This window comes from Oryctolagus cuniculus, chromosome 2 (genome assembly GCF_964237555.1).
Source record: "Oryctolagus cuniculus chromosome 2, mOryCun1.1, whole genome shotgun sequence".
Taxonomy (NCBI): domain Eukaryota; kingdom Metazoa; phylum Chordata; class Mammalia; order Lagomorpha; family Leporidae; genus Oryctolagus; species Oryctolagus cuniculus.
In genome coordinates this window covers 4,625,696-4,646,533 of record NC_091433.1, presented here as the reverse complement: position 1 = coordinate 4,646,533, position 20,838 = coordinate 4,625,696, and the positions used below count along the sequence as shown (strand labels likewise).

At 51.2% G+C, this 20,838-nt stretch overlaps 1 protein-coding gene and 1 long non-coding RNA gene across 3 annotated transcripts in view; both read right to left on the bottom strand.

The window, feature by feature from the left end:
• STX18 (syntaxin 18) overlaps positions 1 to 18,362 on the bottom strand; it is a 116,646-nt gene extending 98,284 nt beyond the window's left edge. For both annotated transcript variants that reach the window (XM_070069565.1, XM_070069566.1), the window contains exon 1: positions 17,733 to 18,362. In XM_070069565.1, the coding sequence (XP_069925666.1) occupies positions 17,733 to 17,900 (168 nt within the window). In that variant the 5' untranslated portion in view covers positions 17,901 to 18,362. The remainder of the gene's footprint in view (positions 1 to 17,732) is intronic.
• Positions 9,860 to 10,123, bottom strand: LOC138848766 (uncharacterized). The gene is made up of 3 exons (XR_011386828.1): positions 10,078 to 10,123; positions 9,996 to 10,036; positions 9,860 to 9,954 (listed from the first exon to the last, which is right to left on the bottom strand). It is a non-coding gene; the product is annotated as an uncharacterized lncRNA (long non-coding RNA).
• Positions 18,363 to 20,838: the final 2,476 nt, after the last annotated feature.

Genomic DNA, 20,838 nt, shown 5'->3' with positions numbered 1-20,838 from the left:
CTTGACTGCCTTGACTACTTCCACGTGAACTGGTCTCCCCGCCTGCTGCCGGGCCTTCCCACCTGCCCTGAATGCGCTGCCAGCCAGCAGAAGGGTCCAGCCAAAGTGGTACACATGCTCATGCCAACCACCTGGTGAAAACGCTTCCTGTCTCCCCATGGCCCTTGGGATAATGCCATCACTTTTCTTCCCACGGAATTTATTTTGTACCCTTCAAGGCTCAGATCAAAATTCACTCTTGGGGTCGGCGTTATGGCGCAGCAGGTTAAGCCACTGCATGTACTGGAGCGCTGGCTGCTCTGCTTCCCACCCAGCTTCCTGCTAATGTGCCAGGGAAAGCAGTGGAGAACGGCCCAAGGACTTGGGGACGTGCCACCCATGCGGGAGATCCAGAGGGAGCTCCAGGCTCCTGGCTTTGGCCTGGCCAAGCCCTGGCCATGGCAGCCATTTGGGGAGTGAGCCAGCAGATGATCTTTCTTTTTGTATCTCCCTCTCTGTCACAATATCTTTCAGACTAATACAATAAGTCTTAAAAATCATATATATTCACCTCTCCTGAGCACCCTCCCCTCTCAGGCCTCCCACTGAGTTCTGCATTCCATTTCTGCCCATAGGTACTGGATAACAGTGCTTACTACAGCACTGTCTTTTCACTAGGCTGAGAGCCTCAAAATCAGACTGCCTCATTCACGTCTGTACACCCAACCCCCAGCATACAGTGAATACTCCATTAATAGGGAGTGATTATAAATAAGCTGAATGAAGAATCCATCTGAGACACCCTCGGCTCCGAGAAGTATCAATAGCCTCTCTACAGCAGAGAGAAGAGGCACCATTTCGGGCACAGTATTCAGCTCTTGTTGGCCACACGCACTGCTCCCATCCTTGTGGGAGGAGCTCACCAACTTTCCTTTGGAAGCCACCCTTGCAGTCCTCAGCTGTGTGTGCTGGGTAGAAGGGACACACTGGGCCGGCCGTGGCTCACTTGGCTAATCCTCCGCCTGCGGCGCCAGCACCCTAGGTTCTAGTCCCGGTTGGAGCGCCGGGTACTAGTCCCGGTTGCTCCTCTTCCAGTCCAGCTCTCTGCTGTGGCCGGGAAGGCAGCGGAGGATGGCCCCGTAGCGGCCATTAGGGGAGTGAACCAATGGAAGGAAGACCTTTCTCTCTGTCTCTTTCTCACTGTCTATAACTCTGTGTTTCTCTTTCTCACTGTCTAACTTTGCCTGGCAAAAAAAAAAAAAAAAAAAAAGAAGGGACACACTGGTCCAGCTGCAGAGCTGGGTCCCAAGAGGAGCAAGCCAGGGAAGTGCTGGGTCCCTTCCGGCCAGGCAATGACTCACTCTGAGCCAGTGAGAGGGGCTGCATCCCAAGACTTCGGTGGGGACTGCAAGGAGAGAGCCTCCCGCTTCCTCTGGGTGGGTGGTACAGGAACGTGAGGCCTGCGCATGTGCCGCTCTTCAGCCAGCACAAAGCCGGACCGGGACTGCCATAAAGGAGACGCCAGCACGGTGAAAGGCAGAGCAGAGCAAGCCAGAAAACCAGGTCTGGGGGGCATCGTTTCTTGTGCCGAATCCAGCCACGCCAGAGGCTAAATCTGACCACTAGATTTTTCAGGGATATAAATCAATAAATGCCTTTGATCATTTAAGCTAATTTGCATTGGGTTCTCTGTAACTTGTCACCCTAAGACTTCTGATAAAGCCAGCTAGTGTTTGTGGAAGAAAGGCAGCGAGAAAAACAAACAGGGAGAGGGTGGGGGTGGACTGTAAGTTACATCTGATAGGATATGAAGTTAGAAAAAAAAAAAGCTACCAAGATACTCCAAAACTCTAATACAAGAATGAGATTCAAGGCATGGAAAGAAAGCCTTTTAGACAGCATCAATCAGGTCCTTATAGAAGTATCCTGTGGCACATTTATGAAAAGAATAAAGTTTTATAAAGAGCTAGAAAAAGAAATAAAAAAATAGTGAAGGTTACTTTTTAATAAGGCCTTTATGAGAAAAAGAAAAAGCTTTGAATACAATTTAATCTGCAGAGAGCAAGTCCTAGAGGCAATTTAACTTGTGGAAGGGTTATTTATAAGGAGGTGACTAAACAGCTGTTCTCCAATTTCACAGGGAAGAGAATTAGAGGAAACTGATTTAAATTTCAGTCTGACGCTAAAGGCAGTCAAAAGAAGTGCTTGGGGGAGAACTGTTAATGATGAAAAAGGCAAAATGGAAAACTAGATTTTTATGGCTTTTAGAAGATGGAAAATCACCTAAGTTGATTCTTTTAGTTTTGGGTCAAACTACTAACTAAATATTTGAGGAGTGCCTTCTGTTCATTTATTCAAATAGCACGAATGGAACCCCCTACTCTGGGCCAGCACGGGGCTACAACGATGAATAAGACACAGTGTCCGTCCTGTGTAAAGGCAGCACAGCGTTCCGAGAGCCTGTGCAGAGTAAGCAGCTTCCCTCTCGTCTTCCAGCCGCCAGGCCGCAGGCCAACCATACTGTCTGGGGAGACAACACAACAGTCTCTGGAAAACCGGAACAGTAACTGACACTGTGATCACTAAGTAACAACACAAAACAATAAGCAACAGATGTCTGGGGCCATGCATAGTTCCTCACTTAGTAGGTAAAACAGGCAGCGAAGGTTTTGAATTAGGAGGAGACCAGCAGAAGCGAGAATCCACCTCTCAGGTAAGAAGAGCGAGCAGTCCAGGGAGACAGCAGGGCCAACCAAGTGGGCAAGAAAGTCGAGGGCACTGCACCAGCAGTGAGGGAGAGCTGCCGGGTGATCGGGGAAGCGGGGTGGCTGGCTTGAGAAGACTGTAAGGCACCAGGCTAACAACTGGGTGGTCGGCGTGTGGGACGAGCCTGGGCACCGAGACGAAGCCGCGCGGTCTGCCCAGCAGCTTGGCTGGGGGAGAGGCCTTCTCAAGACGCTGAGGGGCTACACTCACAAGGTGGCAGTGGAGTGGACGAGAAAGACAGGAAACACAGGCACTGTCGCTGAATTCATTTACAGATATGTGCCGAACTGCGGGAGGGGAGTGGGCCTGAGGATTGACTGGACCAGGGAGGCAAGGACAGTGAGACTGATGGGCGGAGCAGGCTGCCAGGGCTGCAACAGCAAAATGTCAAGATGTAAACAGGAAAGCCAGTTCTCCTAAATACCGACTCACGCCTCCCGGAGACACTGACCTTACTGCCAGCTGGGTCAACGGAAAAACCTAGACACAAACATGCCGGTACAGGCTGAACTGTCCCCAGCAATGGAGATCTTGAAACACTTCTAAAAGAGAGAGAAGTAAGGTCTTTTTTAGGACTGAAGTGCTTCCAGATTTCATCTTTTGACATAACTGAGATACATTCACAGATTTCCAGTCCCCCCGATAGCTACGCAGAAGCTTCACAAAATTCATCACCTCTCCTTGGTATCTCTTTTCTCCTCTTCCTTCCCTTAATTTAATTTTGATTTAACTTCCTCTTGTCACTGCTTGCTTACAAATCACTGCCTCTGTGTCTGGAGTCAATTAGGGTTATAAAGTCCCCCACCACACCTTCATCTGGGGACCCATTTATATATATTTTCTTATTTCAAGAGGTACAGCTAAAAGCCTGCAACTCCAAAAGTTTCCAATCAACCATCACATTCTATTCTTTGGAAAAGTATGCTTCTCTCCACAGTTAAGACGACATCAAACTGTGCATTTTGCAAGAATATTTTCTTTCCACCTGTATAAAGATGAATTGTGCTTTGGGAATTCACTGGCAAAAATGAGTTGAGTGTGTGTAATAAATGCGTAATAGCAATAACATTAAAAATCTTTCTACCATTTGAAATTAAATGTAATTTCCTTATTACTTTAATGAAATCCCTTGGAGTTGAAGTATTTAACTAGTCTCCTTCACATCAAGTATTCATTATATAATTCCCTTTTAATATTAGGTATGTAAACTGTTCAATGACAGAATAAAAACACTCATTTCCACTGAAACAAAACTGGGGAAGGACACAGCGGCTTGATTCAGATCTGATAATGGGTTGCAGACTCCACTTCAGCTCAGATCCACAGTCAGCACGCCACAGAACCATTCACCTTCTCCAACCCTTCAGGACACATTTGGGAGAAAAGTACAAACTGCCACATCGCTGCGGGAAAGGCTGTTTGAGCCTAAAATACTTGACTTTTCCCACTGCGATGTTCAGCTAGAAGGAGAGACAGAAAGAAATATACCTCACATAAAAATCACCTTAAATAAACAGACAGAGATGAATTGCCCGAAGTTCTAGCCTTGAAGAGAGTTCACCTTGTCACTCTCTTTCAGGGTCAGCCTGTCCAATGCGGGCTGCTACAAGCTCACCGACTAACCTGGCCCTAACTCACAGTAAGCGTGACTACCAGGGCGGCTGACGTGAGCCCCAGGCTGCGGGTGCAGCGGGTGCAGAGCTCCCAAACCAACTTCTCTCGTCCAGCCCACCAACCTTCTGCTGCAGCGTCCCATCCCTGACCCGATCCAAAGCCAGCAGACAAGGAAACCCTGTGATGAAATCCATAAAGATCAGCCTCCTGAGGCAAGAGCAGAGTGGAAAAGACAGAGAATAAACAGGAAGTCAAGGGGTACATAGACTTCTAGTATTCCTACTGGTTACATGGAGCTCTTTTAAGACTTATTTATGTATTTGAAAGACAGAGTTACAGAGAGATATTGAGGAAGAGACAGAGACAGAGAGCGCAAGATGCTTCATCGCTGGTTCACTCCTCAAAATGGCTGCAACAGCCAGGGCCTGGCCAGGTGAAAACCAGGAGCCTAGAACTCCAACCGGGTCTCCCACGTGGGGGTGGCACCCCAAGCTCTCCAGCCACCTTCTGCTGCTTGCCCAGGGCCATTAACAGGGAGCTGGTTCAGAAGCGGAGCAGCCAGGACTAGAATTGGTGCATCACACTGCACCACAATGCCAGCCCCAAAACTGAGCTTTTCTCCATGGATTTTAGCATCCCAGGCTCTCCCACTCATAGACCCTCCAAAACATATGTTCCCAACCTGCCTCTCTTCTTTTTATTTTCACATGTGGAAAACATAGAGGTCTTTAGAGGCCTACTGAAATGTCACCTCTTCCATGAAGTCGCTCTTCAATCTCACCTAGAAGTAACTGCTCCATCCTCTGTTTTTTAAGGATTTATTTATTTGAAATGCAAAGTTGGGGGGCGGGAGAGACAGAGAGGTCTTCCATCTGCTGGTTTACTCCCCAGATGGCCGCAGGCCAGGAACCAGGAGCTTTTTCCGTGCCTCCCACATGGACGCAGGGGCCCAAGCACTTGGGCCATCTTCTGCTGCTTCCCCAGATGCATCAGCTGGGAGCTGGATCAGAAGTGAAGCAGCCAGGACTTGAACTGGTGCTCATATGGGATGCCGGCATCTAGGAGGCAGCTTTGCCCACTACACCATAACGCCGGCCCCCCTCACAGAAAGCATGCTCATCCAAGTGGTCTCTTACAAAGCCGTCATGATTCCATCATGGCTCCACCCTAGCAATCTGATCCAATCCAATCACTTCCCAAAGGCGCCACCTCCAGACACAATAACTGCGTCAAGTTCCCGCCCTGTCAGCACCATCAGTGTAAGAGTCGGGGTTGAAGATCTGGCTGCTCTGAGTCAAATCCCATCCAAACTTCGGTGCAGACCAATGGCTAGAGGCAAGTCTTACTTTTCTCTCTAGCCCCAAAGACCAAACTAAGCGCCTTCCTTTCTCCTGGGTAGTCAATCAATCAATAAAAGGCTGTAACACAGTAGCTACTACTGCATGCTTACCTATAATGTATGTCATATAACGCTAGCGGCTTTACATACAGCATCCCACTCAATCCTCACAACAACCCGAAGAGGCAGTGAGCAGTGGCTGCACCTTCAGGAGGGAGGCCACAGCACCCCAACTGCTAGAATGCTGCCGTTTGCAGCCGAGTGTCTCTGCGAGGCATGGACGGGCCGCGCAGAAGGAAGGTGCTTCACCCAGCGGTAGGGCCTTCCCTGGAGGAAGCCCACATCCCAGACAGCTCACCCTTTGCCTCAACCAGCCAGTTCAAAAAGGGCCTCTCAGCCCCAGCAGCTTCATGAGACTGCTGAAGGAACAGAATGAAAGACCAGTGACCCAAAGACAAAAAGTGGAATTACAATAATGTGTTACTGGGTCTCCTTCCTTGTCCATGATTTTTTTTTAATTTTTTAAAATTTATTTGATAGGTAGAGTTACAGTCTGTGAGAGAGAGAGACAAAGAGAAAGGTCTTCCTTCTGTTGGTTCACTCCCCAAATGGCCGCCATGGCCAGCACTGTGCCGATCTGAAGCCAGGAGCCAGGTGCTTCTTCCTGGTCTCCCATGCGGGTGCAGGCGTCCAAGCTCTTGGGCCATCCTCCACTGCCCCTCCCAGCCCACAGCAGAGAGCTGGACTGGAAGAGGAACAACCGGGACTAGAACCCAGCGGCCATATGGGATGCCGGCGCCACAGTTGGAGGATTAGCCAAGTGAGCCGCGGCGCCTGCCCTTGTCCATGATTTTATAAACAAAAACAAAGGGCAGGCGCCACGGCTCACTTGGCTAATCCTCCAACTGTGGCGCCGGCATCCCATATGGCCGCCGGGTTCTAGTCCCAGTTGTTCCTCTTCCAGTCCAGCTCTCTGCTGTGGCCCGGGAAGGCAGTGCAGGATGGCCCAGGTGCTTGGGCCCTGCACCCGCATGGGAGACCAGGAGGAAGCACCTGGCTCCTGGCTTTGGATCGGCGCAGCACATCGGCCGTGACGGCCATTTGGGGGGTGAACCAACAGAAAAAGGAAGACCTTTCTCTCTCTGTCTCTCTCTCACTAACTCTGACTGTCAAAAAACAAAATAAAACAAAACAAAGCCCTAAACCCTTTTCTCAACACAACTGAGAAAGGTGTGGTGGTTACTGGGTGGGTAGTTGTTTAAAAGGAAAAGTTTGGTTTGAAGGCAGTTATTTCCCCCAAAGGTGGTCGAGCACTTTTAAATACATGACGTGCATACCAAAACACGCCCTTCAAGACAGCAAGCAGAGGGCAGACAACACACCAAGGAGCCAATCACCAGAGACCTGGCCGGTGGACCGCCAAGCCGAGTGCTCCGCTCAGCCCTGGCCACCGGCACGCCCAGCGTCACCAGGAGCCTGCAGAGGAGGCCGGCGGCGCGCACACGGAGCGCACACCCCTCTCACACTCCCCTCCGAGCCAGGGATAGCATCTGGGAGGTGGCTTCATCTCCCGACCCCCCCATTTCTTCACAAAGGCACCTAACTTGCAGGGGCAGTCGCGCACCAAGCACAGCACCAGGTGGAGTGAGTGCCCCACAAGTGGGAGCTATTACTACAGTTTATTATTTTTCAGAATGACAACCAGGAATCGAAAGCATCAAGGCAACACTTGCGGATGATTTTTCTAGCGTGTTAAGAAAGTCCGAAGTGAAAATCCAGCTGAATTACAGGAAAATTACTCCCTTTCCAAAAGGCTTTCCCACAGACTTCCTTGTAAAGGCCCCACAGTTGCACACTTAATATATAATTAGATACTGCTTACTCATGACATTTTTCTAATCAAAAGCTATTAATTATTCCCCATTTCCTAGCACAGCAAATAAAAACTCATCTGCCAAGAGTTTTGTTTTCATTTGAAAAGTAGTGTGAGCTCATTAAAGAAATTCTGGAGGAGAAGCAGAAAACCAAATCACTCACAGTCCCATCACCCAGAAGGTGCCGGAGCCACCATGTTGGTGTACTCTCGTCCATCATTACTCCCGCGCCCAGAGTTTCTGTATACACAGCTCTAGTTGTAACTGATCTTGAGCAGGGTCATATAACCAATTCCTCTTGTGGCATCACACAACCTTTGATATCTCATTTGTCACCTAGTAACACTCTAGTGTCTCTGGCCACGTACTTGTGAAAGCTGACATAATTTCATCACCAAAACCATCACTGCTGCTGCTGACTTTTAAACCCAGAAAGACCTCCTACTTCCAGGAGGTCCATCAACATCCATGTTCAGTTCCTTCAGTTTTGCCATTACAATTAAATCTTCAGTCCACCTAGACACTTATTTTAATATGTGTACCTTAAAAACCCTTTTATTAAAGTGCTAACCAATTATCCCCAAACCTCCATTAAACAAACCTTCCTCTTCTTGACTTACAACGCCTCCTCTAGCACGGATAGAACTTACACACACATGTGCACACATACAGGTCTCACTGAACATTCTCATAAGCATATATTATTTTTGGCTTTAAAACATGTTAATACCTGATAAAGCCAGTACCTCCACGCTAACGCACACACCCTTCCCACCTTTACAGAAATCAGTTAGCTACTGCATCTTTTTCTCTAGATGAATTTCCAAAGTACAAGTATTTTCAGGTTCTTCTCCAAAAAGTTCTGGTGGAATTTTGACTGAAGTTGCATTAAATTCACGAATGTAGGAGTAATTGATGTCTTTATTACACTGTTTTTCCCCTCCAGGTATACAACATGCTCTTCCATTTATTTAGGTCTTCTGTATCGCTCTACAGAATGTTACAGTTTTCTTCAATGGGGTCATTTATGCTTGTTTTTAAGGTTATGGCTGGAAATGGTCTTTCTGGCTGTATTCTTTATTTTTTAAATGGTCATTAGATACAGGCTGGCCACTGAGGCTCGCACGCCTGCTAAAAGCACACAGGCTTCTGAGGCAATTGGCGCTCAGGCCAACCAGCCCCCAGCCACACCCCCAGGTATTGTACGAAAATCCTGCTTCTGTTTTAACAGAAAAAAAGCATCAGACGATCTGTACTCAAAACTGGAACAATGGCTACTTCCAGTCAGGACTAAATACGAACTATGCTTTCTCTTTATTCTGTTTAATGAGCACTTACTAGCCTTACAATCAAATTTTAGAACAGTCAACTTCAAAAATGGGACCTGCTGGTAATGGTCCATCACAGTCTATAATCACTACTGGATCACATACATTTGTGAAAACATGCTAAATGCCAACTTCAGGGGAAATCTGCATTTTTTTAATCCAGATGAAAAGTTCTAAGCATACAGGAACTTGGGGGAACAAAATCACAAAGCAAGGGACAATTATCGCGAAACACGTTTAAAAACACATCCTGGGACTTTCAGAAAGAGTACTGAATCACAGAACTCTGCTACTGGAAGGTCTTTGAGGATGACCTGGTCAGAACCCCGCAGGAAACAGACAAGAGGAGGTTAGGTGCGCTCGCCAAATCACATAACCACTGGCAAAGCTCAAAAGTGTCTAGAAAGACGTATTTACGATTAGACTACACACTGGACAGAAACGTGTACCCTGCTATGAAATGAAAGAGCGGTGCCATGGGAGGAACACGTCGACCCCAGGCATGTGTGAGACGTGCTAAGGAGAAGCTGCAGCCCCAGTACACACGATTTGAGGATCTGAGAGTCGGAGAAAAAAGCACCACTGAGTTTAAAATCTGCACCATGCTGCTTGATATCTGAGTTACACATCACACTGACTCCTCTGGCTTATTCAATTTCTTTCAAGAAGAATAAAAATGTCTTTTTTTAAAAAGTTTTACACCTAACATGTTTTGCATATAAAAGGGTTTTCATACCATAGCTATAATTAACGTTTGCAGGGTTCATCAACACTTTACCCACCAGAGGGAGCCCATATGGATTTCTATGCAATAGGAAACCTCAAACACCCCGTTCACATGAAATCTAGGACCTTATTATTCATTACACAATCAATATTATAAAATACTATTTGCTATCCCTCCAAGAGAAGGAAAATCACAGGAGATCAGGTACATAAAGTTCTAAACAGGGTCCAAACACGGTATCCTCCTGAATACTATGATACTCCAGGTTATCAACCTGGCATCTGATTTACACACCAGCCCACGCCCATTAACAACCTGGTGCCTGACCTGCACACCAGCTCACGCCCATTAACAACCTGGTGCCTGACCTGCACACCAGCTCACACCCATTAACAACCTGGTGCCTGACCTGCACACCAGCTCACATCCATTAACAACCTGGTGCCTGACTTATACACCAGCTGATGTCTAGTTAACAACCTGGGCCAGCGCCACGGTTCACTAGGCTAATCCTCCGCCTGCAGCGCTGGCACCCCAGGTTCTAGTCCCTGTCAGGGCGCCAATTCTGTTCCGGTTGCCCCTCTTCCAGTCCAGCTCTCTGCTGTGGCCCAGGAGTACAGTGGAGGATGGCCTAGGCCCTTGGGTCCTGCACCCCATGGGAGACCAGGAGAAGCACCTGGCTCCTGCCTTCGGATCAGCGCGGTGCGCCGGCCGCGATGGCCATTGGAGGGTGAACCAACGGCAAAGGAAGACCTTTCTCTCTGTCTGTCTCTCTCACTGTCCACTCTGCCTGTCTTAAAAAAAAAGGGGGGGGGGGTGAACCAATGGCAAAAGGAAGACCTTTCTCTCTGTCTCTCTCTCACTAACTCTGCCTGTCAAAAAAAAAAAAAAAAAAAAAAAAAAAAAAAAAAAAAAAACCTCATGTCTGACTTACACACCAGCTGATGTGACCTTGATCACTATCTGCCCTCATAGATGGGTCTACCCTCAATACGTAGACAAGCTGGGTTTTGTTTTGTTTTGTTTTATAAGACTTATTTGTTTGAAAGCGAGAACTGCAGAAAGAGTGGGAGAGACACTGAGAGAAATCTTCCATGCACTGGTTCACTCCCCAAATGGCCACACAGGCTGGGGCTGAGCCATGCCACAGCCACGAGTCTGGAAATCCAGCCAGGTCTCCCAGGTGGCAGCAGGGCCCCTGATACTTGAGCCATCTTCCACTGCTTTCCCAGCACATTAGCAGGGAGCCGCTTCCAAAGCAGAGCAGCTGGGGCTCAGCTGGGTGCATTCCACTTAAGCCAGCACCCACTGCCACACCAGTCCTGACAAACTGGGTTCCTGAGCCTCCAGGAGGAAGCCAGACTCTGGACAGGAAGAACTAAGAACGTCACCCTGAGGGAACAGTTTCATCAGCCCCATCGCTGTGAAGAAGGAACTCTCTGATCCACTTAGATGCTTCTTGAAATGAAGGAGAAATCAGTGACTGTCCCTGAGAACCACGCTTCCATGCCAAGTGTTTCAATCATCAGCACCAAGGAAAATTCTTTCAAAAATAAAGAATTCGCAACTGAGAACAGGAGAGCACTGGCCTCTCCACACAGGCCCTCCCAAGGCCCCACCTCCACCTGCACTCCCAGGGCTGACTTGCTGTCCTCCTCACCAGCATCAGGCTGGCCCAGCGAGGCGGCTCTCAAACTCCAAACACTGGGCGGGCCATGGGCACTCCCAACTTTCTCCAAGATCTAAATATGGCAACGTAGGAAGACTCCACGCAGGCCCAGCCGTGCTCTCATCTAAATCTTCTAGGGAGCACTGCCATTAGGGAGTAATCCACCACTTGCTATCTGAATAGGAGCGGAGCCAGGATTTGTACCCAGGCACACTAGCAGGCATCCCTAGGGGCAAGTTCACCATTAGAACTATTGCCCATCCCTTCTTCAGACAATTCCAACAGTCCCTGAAAACCAGACAATGCCAAGTGATGCTCCTTCCTAGTCAGTGTGCAGGATAGGGAGAGCAAGACCCTCCTTCCCGTGGAAGTCCACGGATCCTGGGAGCTACTCTCCAAGAAGGGGTGATGGGGCAGGCGCTGTAGTGCAGCAGGGTGAAGCTGCAGCCCGGGACGCCCATATCCTGCGTCAGAGTGCCTGGGAGCGCGCCCTGCCTCCCCTTCTGGTTCAGCTCCACGCTAACACGCACCCAAGCGGCACAGGTGTCGGCGTCAGTACTCGGGCCTCTGCCACACACCCAGGAGACCCTGATGGAGTTACCGGCCCAGCCCCGGGTGTTGTGGGTATTTGGGGAGGGAGTCAGTAAGTGGAAGATAAATGCCTTCTCCCCCACTCTCCTTCCCTCTCTCCTTCAAATAATAAAAAACACAAGTGAATCTCTAAAAAAAGTATGTGATCACTACCCTTTAATTTTCCAACTAGAAAGCTAGGAATTATTCTACCACTTCCCCTTTCTAATCTCACTAATTAATTACTAACATTGTTGAGTCTATCTACTAAAAACTAAATACAAGTTGGGCAGCCCTCACCCAAAAGTCCAACATGTGAAATGCCCCAAAGTCTGAAACTTTTTGAGCAGCCATGTGACATCAAAAAGAGAAAATTCCCCACCTGACTTTGTGATAGTTGCAGTCAAAATGGAACACTAAAAATATAATATAAAATTATTTCATAGGCCAGCACCGCAGCTCAATAGGCTAATCCTCCACCTAGCGGTGCTGGCACACTGGGTTCTAGTCCCGGTCGGGGCGCCGGATTCTGTCCCGGTTGCCCCTCTTCCAGTCCAGCTCTCTGCTGTGGCCCGGAGTGCAGTGGAGGATGGCCCAAGTGCTGGGGCCCTGCACCCCATGGGAGACCAGAAGTACCTGGCTCCTGCCTTCAGATCAGCGCGGTGCACCGGCCGCGGCGGCCATTGGAGGGTGAACCAACGGCAAAGGAAGACCTTTCTCTCTGTCTCTCTCTCTCTCATTGTCCACTCTGCCTGTTAAAAAAAAAAAAAATTTCAGGCACATGTTGCGGGTGTATTTTGTGTTTAGATGTGAGCCCCATTCCCAGTACAGCTCATAGTCCAACTTCAGAAATCTGAACACTTCCGGTCCCAAGCACTGCAGGCCAGGGACACCTATTTGCTCTGTCCTCTCCTCATCCGACTGTCAGCAGCTCTTCAGCCTCCACCTGGACTACGGCAGCCTCCTAAGGAGCCCTATGCCAGGTCCTTTTACATTCCACACCCATCATCAACATTGCTACCAATAATTTAAAATGCAAGTGTGGTCCTCTCGTGCCTCCACCTACATAGTCCAGAGTATAAAAGCCCCAACTCCACAGCACTGGTGACAATGCTCTAACCCAAAAGCTGGCAAGGGTCTCTAAAGAGCAGATAGTACACACGCTAGGCTCCGCAGGCCTGGAGCGCTACAAGTCTGCTGCTCCAGCTCAGAAGCAAACGACCACGACTGCCGCCATGCAGACAGGCCAGCTGGACTTGGCCTGCCCCAGGCCGACCCCCACCCAGCACCCGGGCCCTCACCCAGGTCTCCCCCAGAAAAGGGCCCTTCCTCATGCCAGTCTGCCTCTGCTCCCCACCACCTGCTGTGCACATCACCGCCCTGGCTCACACAGTTTCCTCTGCAGGAATGTGACCGGTCCCCCTTCCCAGGCCTGGTAGCATGGCCCTCGTCACTCAAGGCCCAGTCTGGGCATTGCCTTCTCTCCGAGGTTTCCACTGAGTCCCCCTCCAGAGATTAAGTTGTTCTTTGCCTGTATTTTCAAAGAGCTGCACATACATCTCAGTTGCTTGCATCCTCACAACACGTGGCACAGAACAAGTATGCAATGTTCACTGGGTAAAGGAAAAACCAAGTACTGAATAAATATATTTTCAAAAGCTGTAGTCTCCCTAAGTCCCGGGCAAACTTCAGAAATGTAATCCACACAAAGAGCTCACTACTAATGTCATGAAAAGTCTCCTGCACTGAGCTCCTTTTGATCTATACTCGGTTATTCTTTTTTAAAGATTTATTTACTTATTTATTTGAAAGTCAGAGTTACAGAGAGAGAGAGAGAGAGAGGTCTTCCATCCGCTGGTTCACTCCCCAAATGGCTGCAATGGCCAGAGCCACACAGATCCAAAGCCAGGAGCCAGGAGTTTCTTCCAGGTCTCCCACATGGAGACCCACTTAACTGATCCTGCTCAATCCTCAGATAAACTGTGTCCAGCGACCCTGAGTAATACTCCAGGGGGTCCTAAATCAACCTAGGGCCCCACGTTGGTGAGGGCCAACACCGGCTCTCAGAAGAAATCACGGGGACCTGAGGGGCCAATCCTGAGTTGCAGGCATCACTCACACCTGAGCTGTTACAGCGTCTGCTGCTGCGCCTCCACTGAAGGGCCACGTCCTGAGAAAGGAACGGAGTCAGCCGTCAAAGGCCCCACAGCGCCATACGCTCGCTGAGACGCCCACAGCCCACATCAGGGCACCTCCGGCTCCCGTTCCAGCTTCCTGCTAAGGCAGACTCTCAGAGCAGCTGTGATGGTCAAGGAGCTGGGTTCCTGCCACCCATGTGGGAGACCTGGATGCAGCTCCAGCCACTGTGGCCATGAGGGGAGTGACCCAGCAGATGGAGGCTAGCATGGGCACGCTCCCGCTCTCTCTGGTCTTCTCTCTCCATCTCAAATAACTAATTATTTAAGACCTTATAAACAGGGGCTTTGACATTTTTGAAAAAATCATCATAAGCTTTTACTAATTAAAAAATTAAAGTTCTTAAAATCCTCAAGTTGACCAGATATGAAATAATTTTAAAAACTTGAAATGTGTATTCAAACAGGCTTAAAAAATGTTTGTCACTTCCAAGAAAAGAGGCCACCTTTCGGTAAAACACTAAAAACCCCATGCTGCATGGACAATGCAGACAGGTCTAGTGACTGGTCATGGGCGAAGAGCAAGCACGGATGGTCCTTCGCTCCAAGCTCCCGTCCGCTTCTTGCTGGAAATTCCTACTCCTCTCCTCTTGTCGCATGACCAAACAGCTGATGGCAGAGATGTTACGCCTGCTCTCCGCCTTATAGCGGTTTAGGGTTTCTGGGCATCGGCATCCGACGCTGAGGGCTGCTGACCCTGGGTGTCATCTTGCTTTCCCTCACCCTCTTGGTGGCTATCCTCTCTAGGCTGTCTTGGCGAGGAGGACCCTGCAGAACTGTGGTCTAATCCCGACACACATTCTGCACTGGAAATCTGTGGTCAGTGGCCACAGGGTCTCTGCAAGCTGGCAGGGCTGCAGTGGCTGGGCCTGGCCCCTCCTTGTCCTCACTCACTGCTCGGGAGTCGTGCTGGTCATCGTGTGGAGGAGCCCTGTCGCTCGGACAGCGTCTGGAGCGGTCACCATCTGCTGTGGGTTCACTGCCTTGCACAGGGTTTCCATTCATGCTTCACGCGCACACTCGGCTCCTCTTTACAAGCCAAGAACAAAACTGCGAGCTGTGTGGGCCACCTCCCACTGCCTTCCCAGGCACGTGAGCAGGAAGCTGGGGCAGACGCAGAAGAGCCTAGACTCAAACGAGCGCTCCGACATGGACGTCAGTGTCACAAGCGGTGGCTTAACCCACTGCACCACAGCGCCCGCCCCCAAGCCTGACTTCTGACGCGTCTGTTTGTGGCAGAAGCACACGACACCCACCAGCAGCTCTGTACCAGTGAAATTCTACAAGGAAAGAGGGTTACAAAGCAATGCAGTGTCAAATCAATTCCCAAGAGAAAACACTGTTCCCATCGTCGGTGTGGGACAGTGGGCATAAACACTGTCCATGCCGCCACTTAACACAGTCTCCAGCCTTGGCACCCACATCATTAACTGTCGGAGCTGGAACTCTCGGGGCCAGCACGGAGGCACAGCAGGTTAAGCTGCTGCTGCAGCACCTGCATCCCACGTGAGCACGAGTTTGAACTTCAGCTGTTCCACTTCCAATTCAGCTTACAACTGGGAAACAGCAGAAGGTGGCCCGAGTGCTTGGACTCCTGCCCCTGCCCCTGCCCCTGCCCTGAGTGGGAGACCCGAAAGAAGCTCCAGGCTCCTGGCTTCAGCCTTGCCCAGCCCCAGCCATTGTGGGAGTGGCCATTCGGGGAGCAAAGCAGCAGATGGAAGCTCGCTCTCGCACGCGCGCGCTCTCTCTCTCTCTCTGCCTTTTGAATGAATAAATCTTTAAAACAAAAACAAACTTTCAGGGACACACAAGCTAAGCGTCTGACAAATGGACAAAGTTCTCAAACACCTATGACAAGCGGTCACCTGTCCATTTTCTGCTACTGACAGGGAACTCGGCGCTCCACGGTCCTGCTACCACCCCTGAGGGGCATTAACACACAGCCTAGAGGGCATTCTCACCGCCCAAGGAGAGGCCCCGGGATCACTGGGTTCTCCACAGGGCCCGACGACCCAGCCACACTTCTTGCCTCTACCATCCCCAAACCCCTATGCCTGAGCAGGGCCCAAGCAAACTAGCTCAGTGTGAGTAAGAAATCAGTGATTTCAAACTTAGAGCCACCAAAAGTCCAAACTGCTATCCTGCCAGGGCCCCACGAGAGGAATCTGGGAGCCCTGGGAGGGGAGGACGTCCTACTTCCCTTTCTTCCCTTTCGACCTGAGACCGCACCTCCCTGCACCCTAATCAGCTATGTATCAGGGACCACTGTCATTCTGTGCAAGTCTTTTGTTGGGGGGGGGGGGCAGAGGAGACCATTGTCCCAGGAAGTAAAGGGAGGTAACAAACCCTGCTCACTAACCTCAGCTGGCTGACAGCGGCAGGGTTCAGAGGGCAGCTCTGTCCCCGGCTCCTTCCCGAGTGCCTGCTCAGTCACACGGCGGCTGACTGCCTAGAGGCCAGGTTCAAACTCCAGAGAGCGGTCACCATCGCCTAAGGCCCTTCAAGAGCCCTGCCCGCCACTGCAGCCCGGTGTCCACTGAACCAGCCAAGGGCACACCTCTGCAAACCGCTCTCAGCCAAGACGCCCTTCCCCACCTTCTCTGCTCGCCAACCCCTCTTCCCCGGAGACCTGCTGCAGGCGCGTCACCGCCCCGGAAGCCTCCGCAGGCGCACAGGTGGCAGTGAGCGCTCTCTGTGCTCCGCGGAACACCTGCAGGGCTAGCGCTGGGCCAGGCGCGCACGCCTCGCTCCTCTGCCGCTCCCTTCCCTTCCCACCGCTCTGTACAGCGCTGGTCGGGAGGCAGGCGCAACACAGACGTCTGCCGACCGCGTGCGTCCGTCCATCCGCTCCAATCCCCCTTCCGATGTTTGAAAAGCTGCTGCAAGCTGCCCCTCGCTAACAGATGCGCTACCCATGCATTTGAAAATACCTCGACCGCGAGGTGCTGGGTGTGAGCCAAGACAGGCGGTTCACCGCGACCTTAAGGAAAGTCTGCGTCAGGGACCCTCCCTTGCGCCCTCCAAACTCCTGACCCTCCGTTTTCTAACTTTATTTCTCCAAGAGGGTACATGGAACCGTATGAGCTTTGGGCGCCAAGCTTACAGAGTGAACCAGGCCAACACACCCTCGCCGCTTACGCCGGCAGCCATTCATCCAGCGAACCTTTACTGAGCCGAGCCCGTCGACAGACGGCTCCCGCTCTCAGGGAGACGCGTGGCTGCACGACGGAGCACGCAGAGGGTCGCGGCCACGCGTGGGAGCACACGCTGCTCGCCAGAGACGATCCTAACCGCGCTCCGCAGCCACCGAGCCCTGCCTCCCGCGACGGGCAGCACCGAGAGCGAGCGCCGCGGGACGCTCGCCACCCACCCACGAGGACGCTGCGGCCGCCAGCGAGGCCCCGTGGGAGGCTTCGCCCGCGTCCAGCTCTGAGTGACGGCGAACTCGTCACCTCCCGAAGCAACCCTGGAGCCCCGCGGACGGCGCCTCTAGGGCCACCCCCCCCCACCCCAGCAAAACAAGGCTGCTCCCTTCCCAAGACGGCTGTCGGCGCCCTGGGGCCACCCCTCCCTGCTCCCCGCTCGGGACCCCTTCCCGCTGACAGCGACTTGAGGTCTGGGGTCCCCCATCGCGGGTCCGCCCCCCGCCGTTTCCATAGCAACCAGCTCACCACTTCGCGGGCCCGGTTGGAGAAGTCACCCTTGGGCCGGGGGGTCCGGCGGAAGAGCTCGTCGCGGCTGCCCTCGACCCCGCCGCCGACTGCCACTCCCAGCGCCTTGTTCCGCGTCTTCACGGTCTTGACGCTGGCCCGGAATAGCAGCGTGATGTCCACCGCCATAGCGACCAGCAACAGCCACCGGCCCCTACACTCGGCCCGCTCCGCTCACGTCAGCAGCCGGCGACCGCGGCCGCTGGAGGACCGTTCCGGCGGCGCACGCCTCCGCCCGGCGACGACGACGCGAGAAGAAAGGTTCCGGCCTCCGCCTGTCGATCGCGAGGAGAGGAGAAAGGTTCCGGCCTGGGCCTGGGGGCGTGTGCGTCCCCGTGCCCACCACGAGCTCATCGGAGCCCCTTTAGCTCAGAGAACCCCGCTGAGCTCCAGTTACGCTGCGGGGTGTGGATCCCGGGAGCGAGATGAGGAAGCCGAAAGGCTCGGCGCCTTGTCCCGGCTCCTCCGCTGGTGGGGCGTGGGCGGTTCGGTGGCCGGACGCGGGGACGCGCCAGCCTTGACCTCGGGTCTTGAGCCGGACAGGCAGGGAGCCCTCGCCCCTCGCCCCTCGGCCCGGCCACCCGCTCCCCTGCGAGGCTCCTCCGCGCCTGCCTGGGGCTGGTGTGGGGTTAACCGAGACGACGCGTGGAGAGTGTTTTGACGTTGCTGGACCCAGAGAGGGGCCGTCCATGCAGTTGGTGGTGTTTTCCCATCACTCTTGCTATTTGTGGCGGGAGGAGCCTGGGAGCGGTGTCCCCCGAGCAGGTTTGAAATTTATCAGCTCAAAGAGGGACTCCTGCCGCGGGGTTCCGTTCACCCTTAATGTACGGTTTTTCAGCGTAGCGTCGGGTCAGCTTTTCCTGAAAGTCAGTGTATGAGGCTTTATTGGGTCATGGTTCAGTTTCAAGATCTCACTGGTTGGATCTTTTTTTTTTTTAAGGGTTATTTATTTATTTGAAAGTCAGAGTTATACAGAGAGAAGGAGAGGCAGAGAGAGAGAGAGGAGAGAGAAAGAGAGAGAGAGAGGTCTTCCATCCGCTGGTTCACTCCCCAAATGGCTGCAGTGGCTGGAGCTGAGCCGATCTGAAGCCAGGAGCTTCCTCCCGATCTCCCATGCAGGCGCAGGGGCCCAAGCACTTGGGCCATCTTCCACTGCTTTCCCAGGCCATAGCAGAGAGCGGGATTGGAAGTGGAGCAGCCGGGACTCGAACCTGCACCCATATGGGATGCTGGCACTGCAGGCAGCGGCTTTACCAGCTATGCCACAGCGCCAGCCCCAGATGGTTTTTTGTTGTTGTTTTTCCCCCTCAAATAGGAGGCACAAATGGAATGTGTATTGAAACAGCAGTTTCAATGGACAGCAAGATAAATTATTTTCATAATTCTAAGATGTTATTTCGTTTTCACTCTTGTTTTCTCATCAGTTGTATACGCAGGTATGACGAAAGTCCGTGGAAATGTGTATTATGAAAAAAGGTGTGCGTGCATTTCAAAAATTGTTAAAGATTTTATTTATTTATTTGCAAGGCAGAGTTACAGACAGTGAGAGGGAGAGACAGACAAGAAAGGTCTTCCATCCGCTGGTTCAATCCTAAAATAACTGTAATGGTGGGTGCTGGGCCAGGCTGAAGCCAGGAGCCTGGAACTCCATCCAGGTCTCCCACATGGGTGCAGGGGCCCAAGCGTTTGGGCCATCTTCCGCTGCTTTCCCAGGCCATAGCAGGGAGCTGGATCAGAAGAGAAGCAGCTGGGACTCAAACCGGTGCCCATATGGGATGCCAGCACTGCAGGCAAAGGTGTAGCCTTCTACAACACAGTGCCGGCCCCTCAAAGTTTTTTTGCACCAAAGTGAAATTACTGTTTCATCCCATTTTCCGTGAACATTTTGAAGTCCCCTGGACTGGTGGAGTTTTCCAGAGACTGATGGTACAGCCAACTAAATGCAGACATCCTGTCTTCTAGTAAGTCAGACTTCAGAGAGATTTGCAAAAATATAAAGCAATGCCATTCTTCTCACCAAGTTTTTAGTTGTTTTGGAAACTGTCTTTTTCATAAAAAGATCATTTATGGTAATATGTGATATGTTTATTATGATTTTAGATGAATAAATACTTAGGGTTTGGGTTTTAATTTCTTATATTTATTTATTTATTTTAAATAACATGGTCCTGGGGATTGCCCCCTCGTGAATGCATTAATGCTATCTCTTTTTTTATTATTGTTATTTGACAGAGTTAGTGAGAGAGAGACAGAGAGAAAGGTCTTCCTTCCATTGGTTCACCTCCCAAATGACCGCTATGGCTGGAGCTACACCGATCCAAAGCCAGGAGCCAGGTGCTTCTTCCTGGTCTCCCGTATGGGTGCAGGAGCCCAAGGACTTGGGCCATCCTCCACTGCCTTCCCAGCCACAGCAGAGAGCTGGCCTGGAAGAGGAGCAACCGGGACTAGAACCTGGTGCCCATATGGGATGCCGGCGCTGCAGGCGGAGGATTAACCAAGTGAGCCATGGCACCAGCCCCTGGTTTTAATTTCTAATATAGTAAATATCAATACATAAAAATCTAGCAAAGAAAAATTGCTTTGGGCCTTCGATGACTTTTAAGTGTAAAGTCGTTCTCAGACTGAAAGTTTGCAATCCACTATGTTAAAGAAACACGTTTTTCAGAGGTGGGTGTCAAGGAGGCTTATAGCAATATTTATTTACCCAGAAAAGTAGAAGGAAAAGATTATGTGAAAGCCAAAGTGTGGCTCCATCATCCTTCCTGGATGAGGAAGTCCATTTCCATACATCTTGCTTTACCTCCAGAGAAAGAAATGGCAGAACCCCTGCCAGGAATTCTGTCTTGCATAAATGGCCCTTTGTTTCACAAAGATGGTAATAAGTCTTTGGCTCTGCTTGGTGAGCCTGGGGCAGAGCAGAAGGAAAGAGAGTGAAATTGCCCTGCATAATGAATAAGGGGTCGGGTTAGGAGAAGGAGGGAGCCAGAAGCCAGGGAGGGGTCAGGAAAGCCTGGGACTGGGAAAGGCTTTGAGTGCGAGGGAGGCTGAGCCACACCAGGCCTTTTGC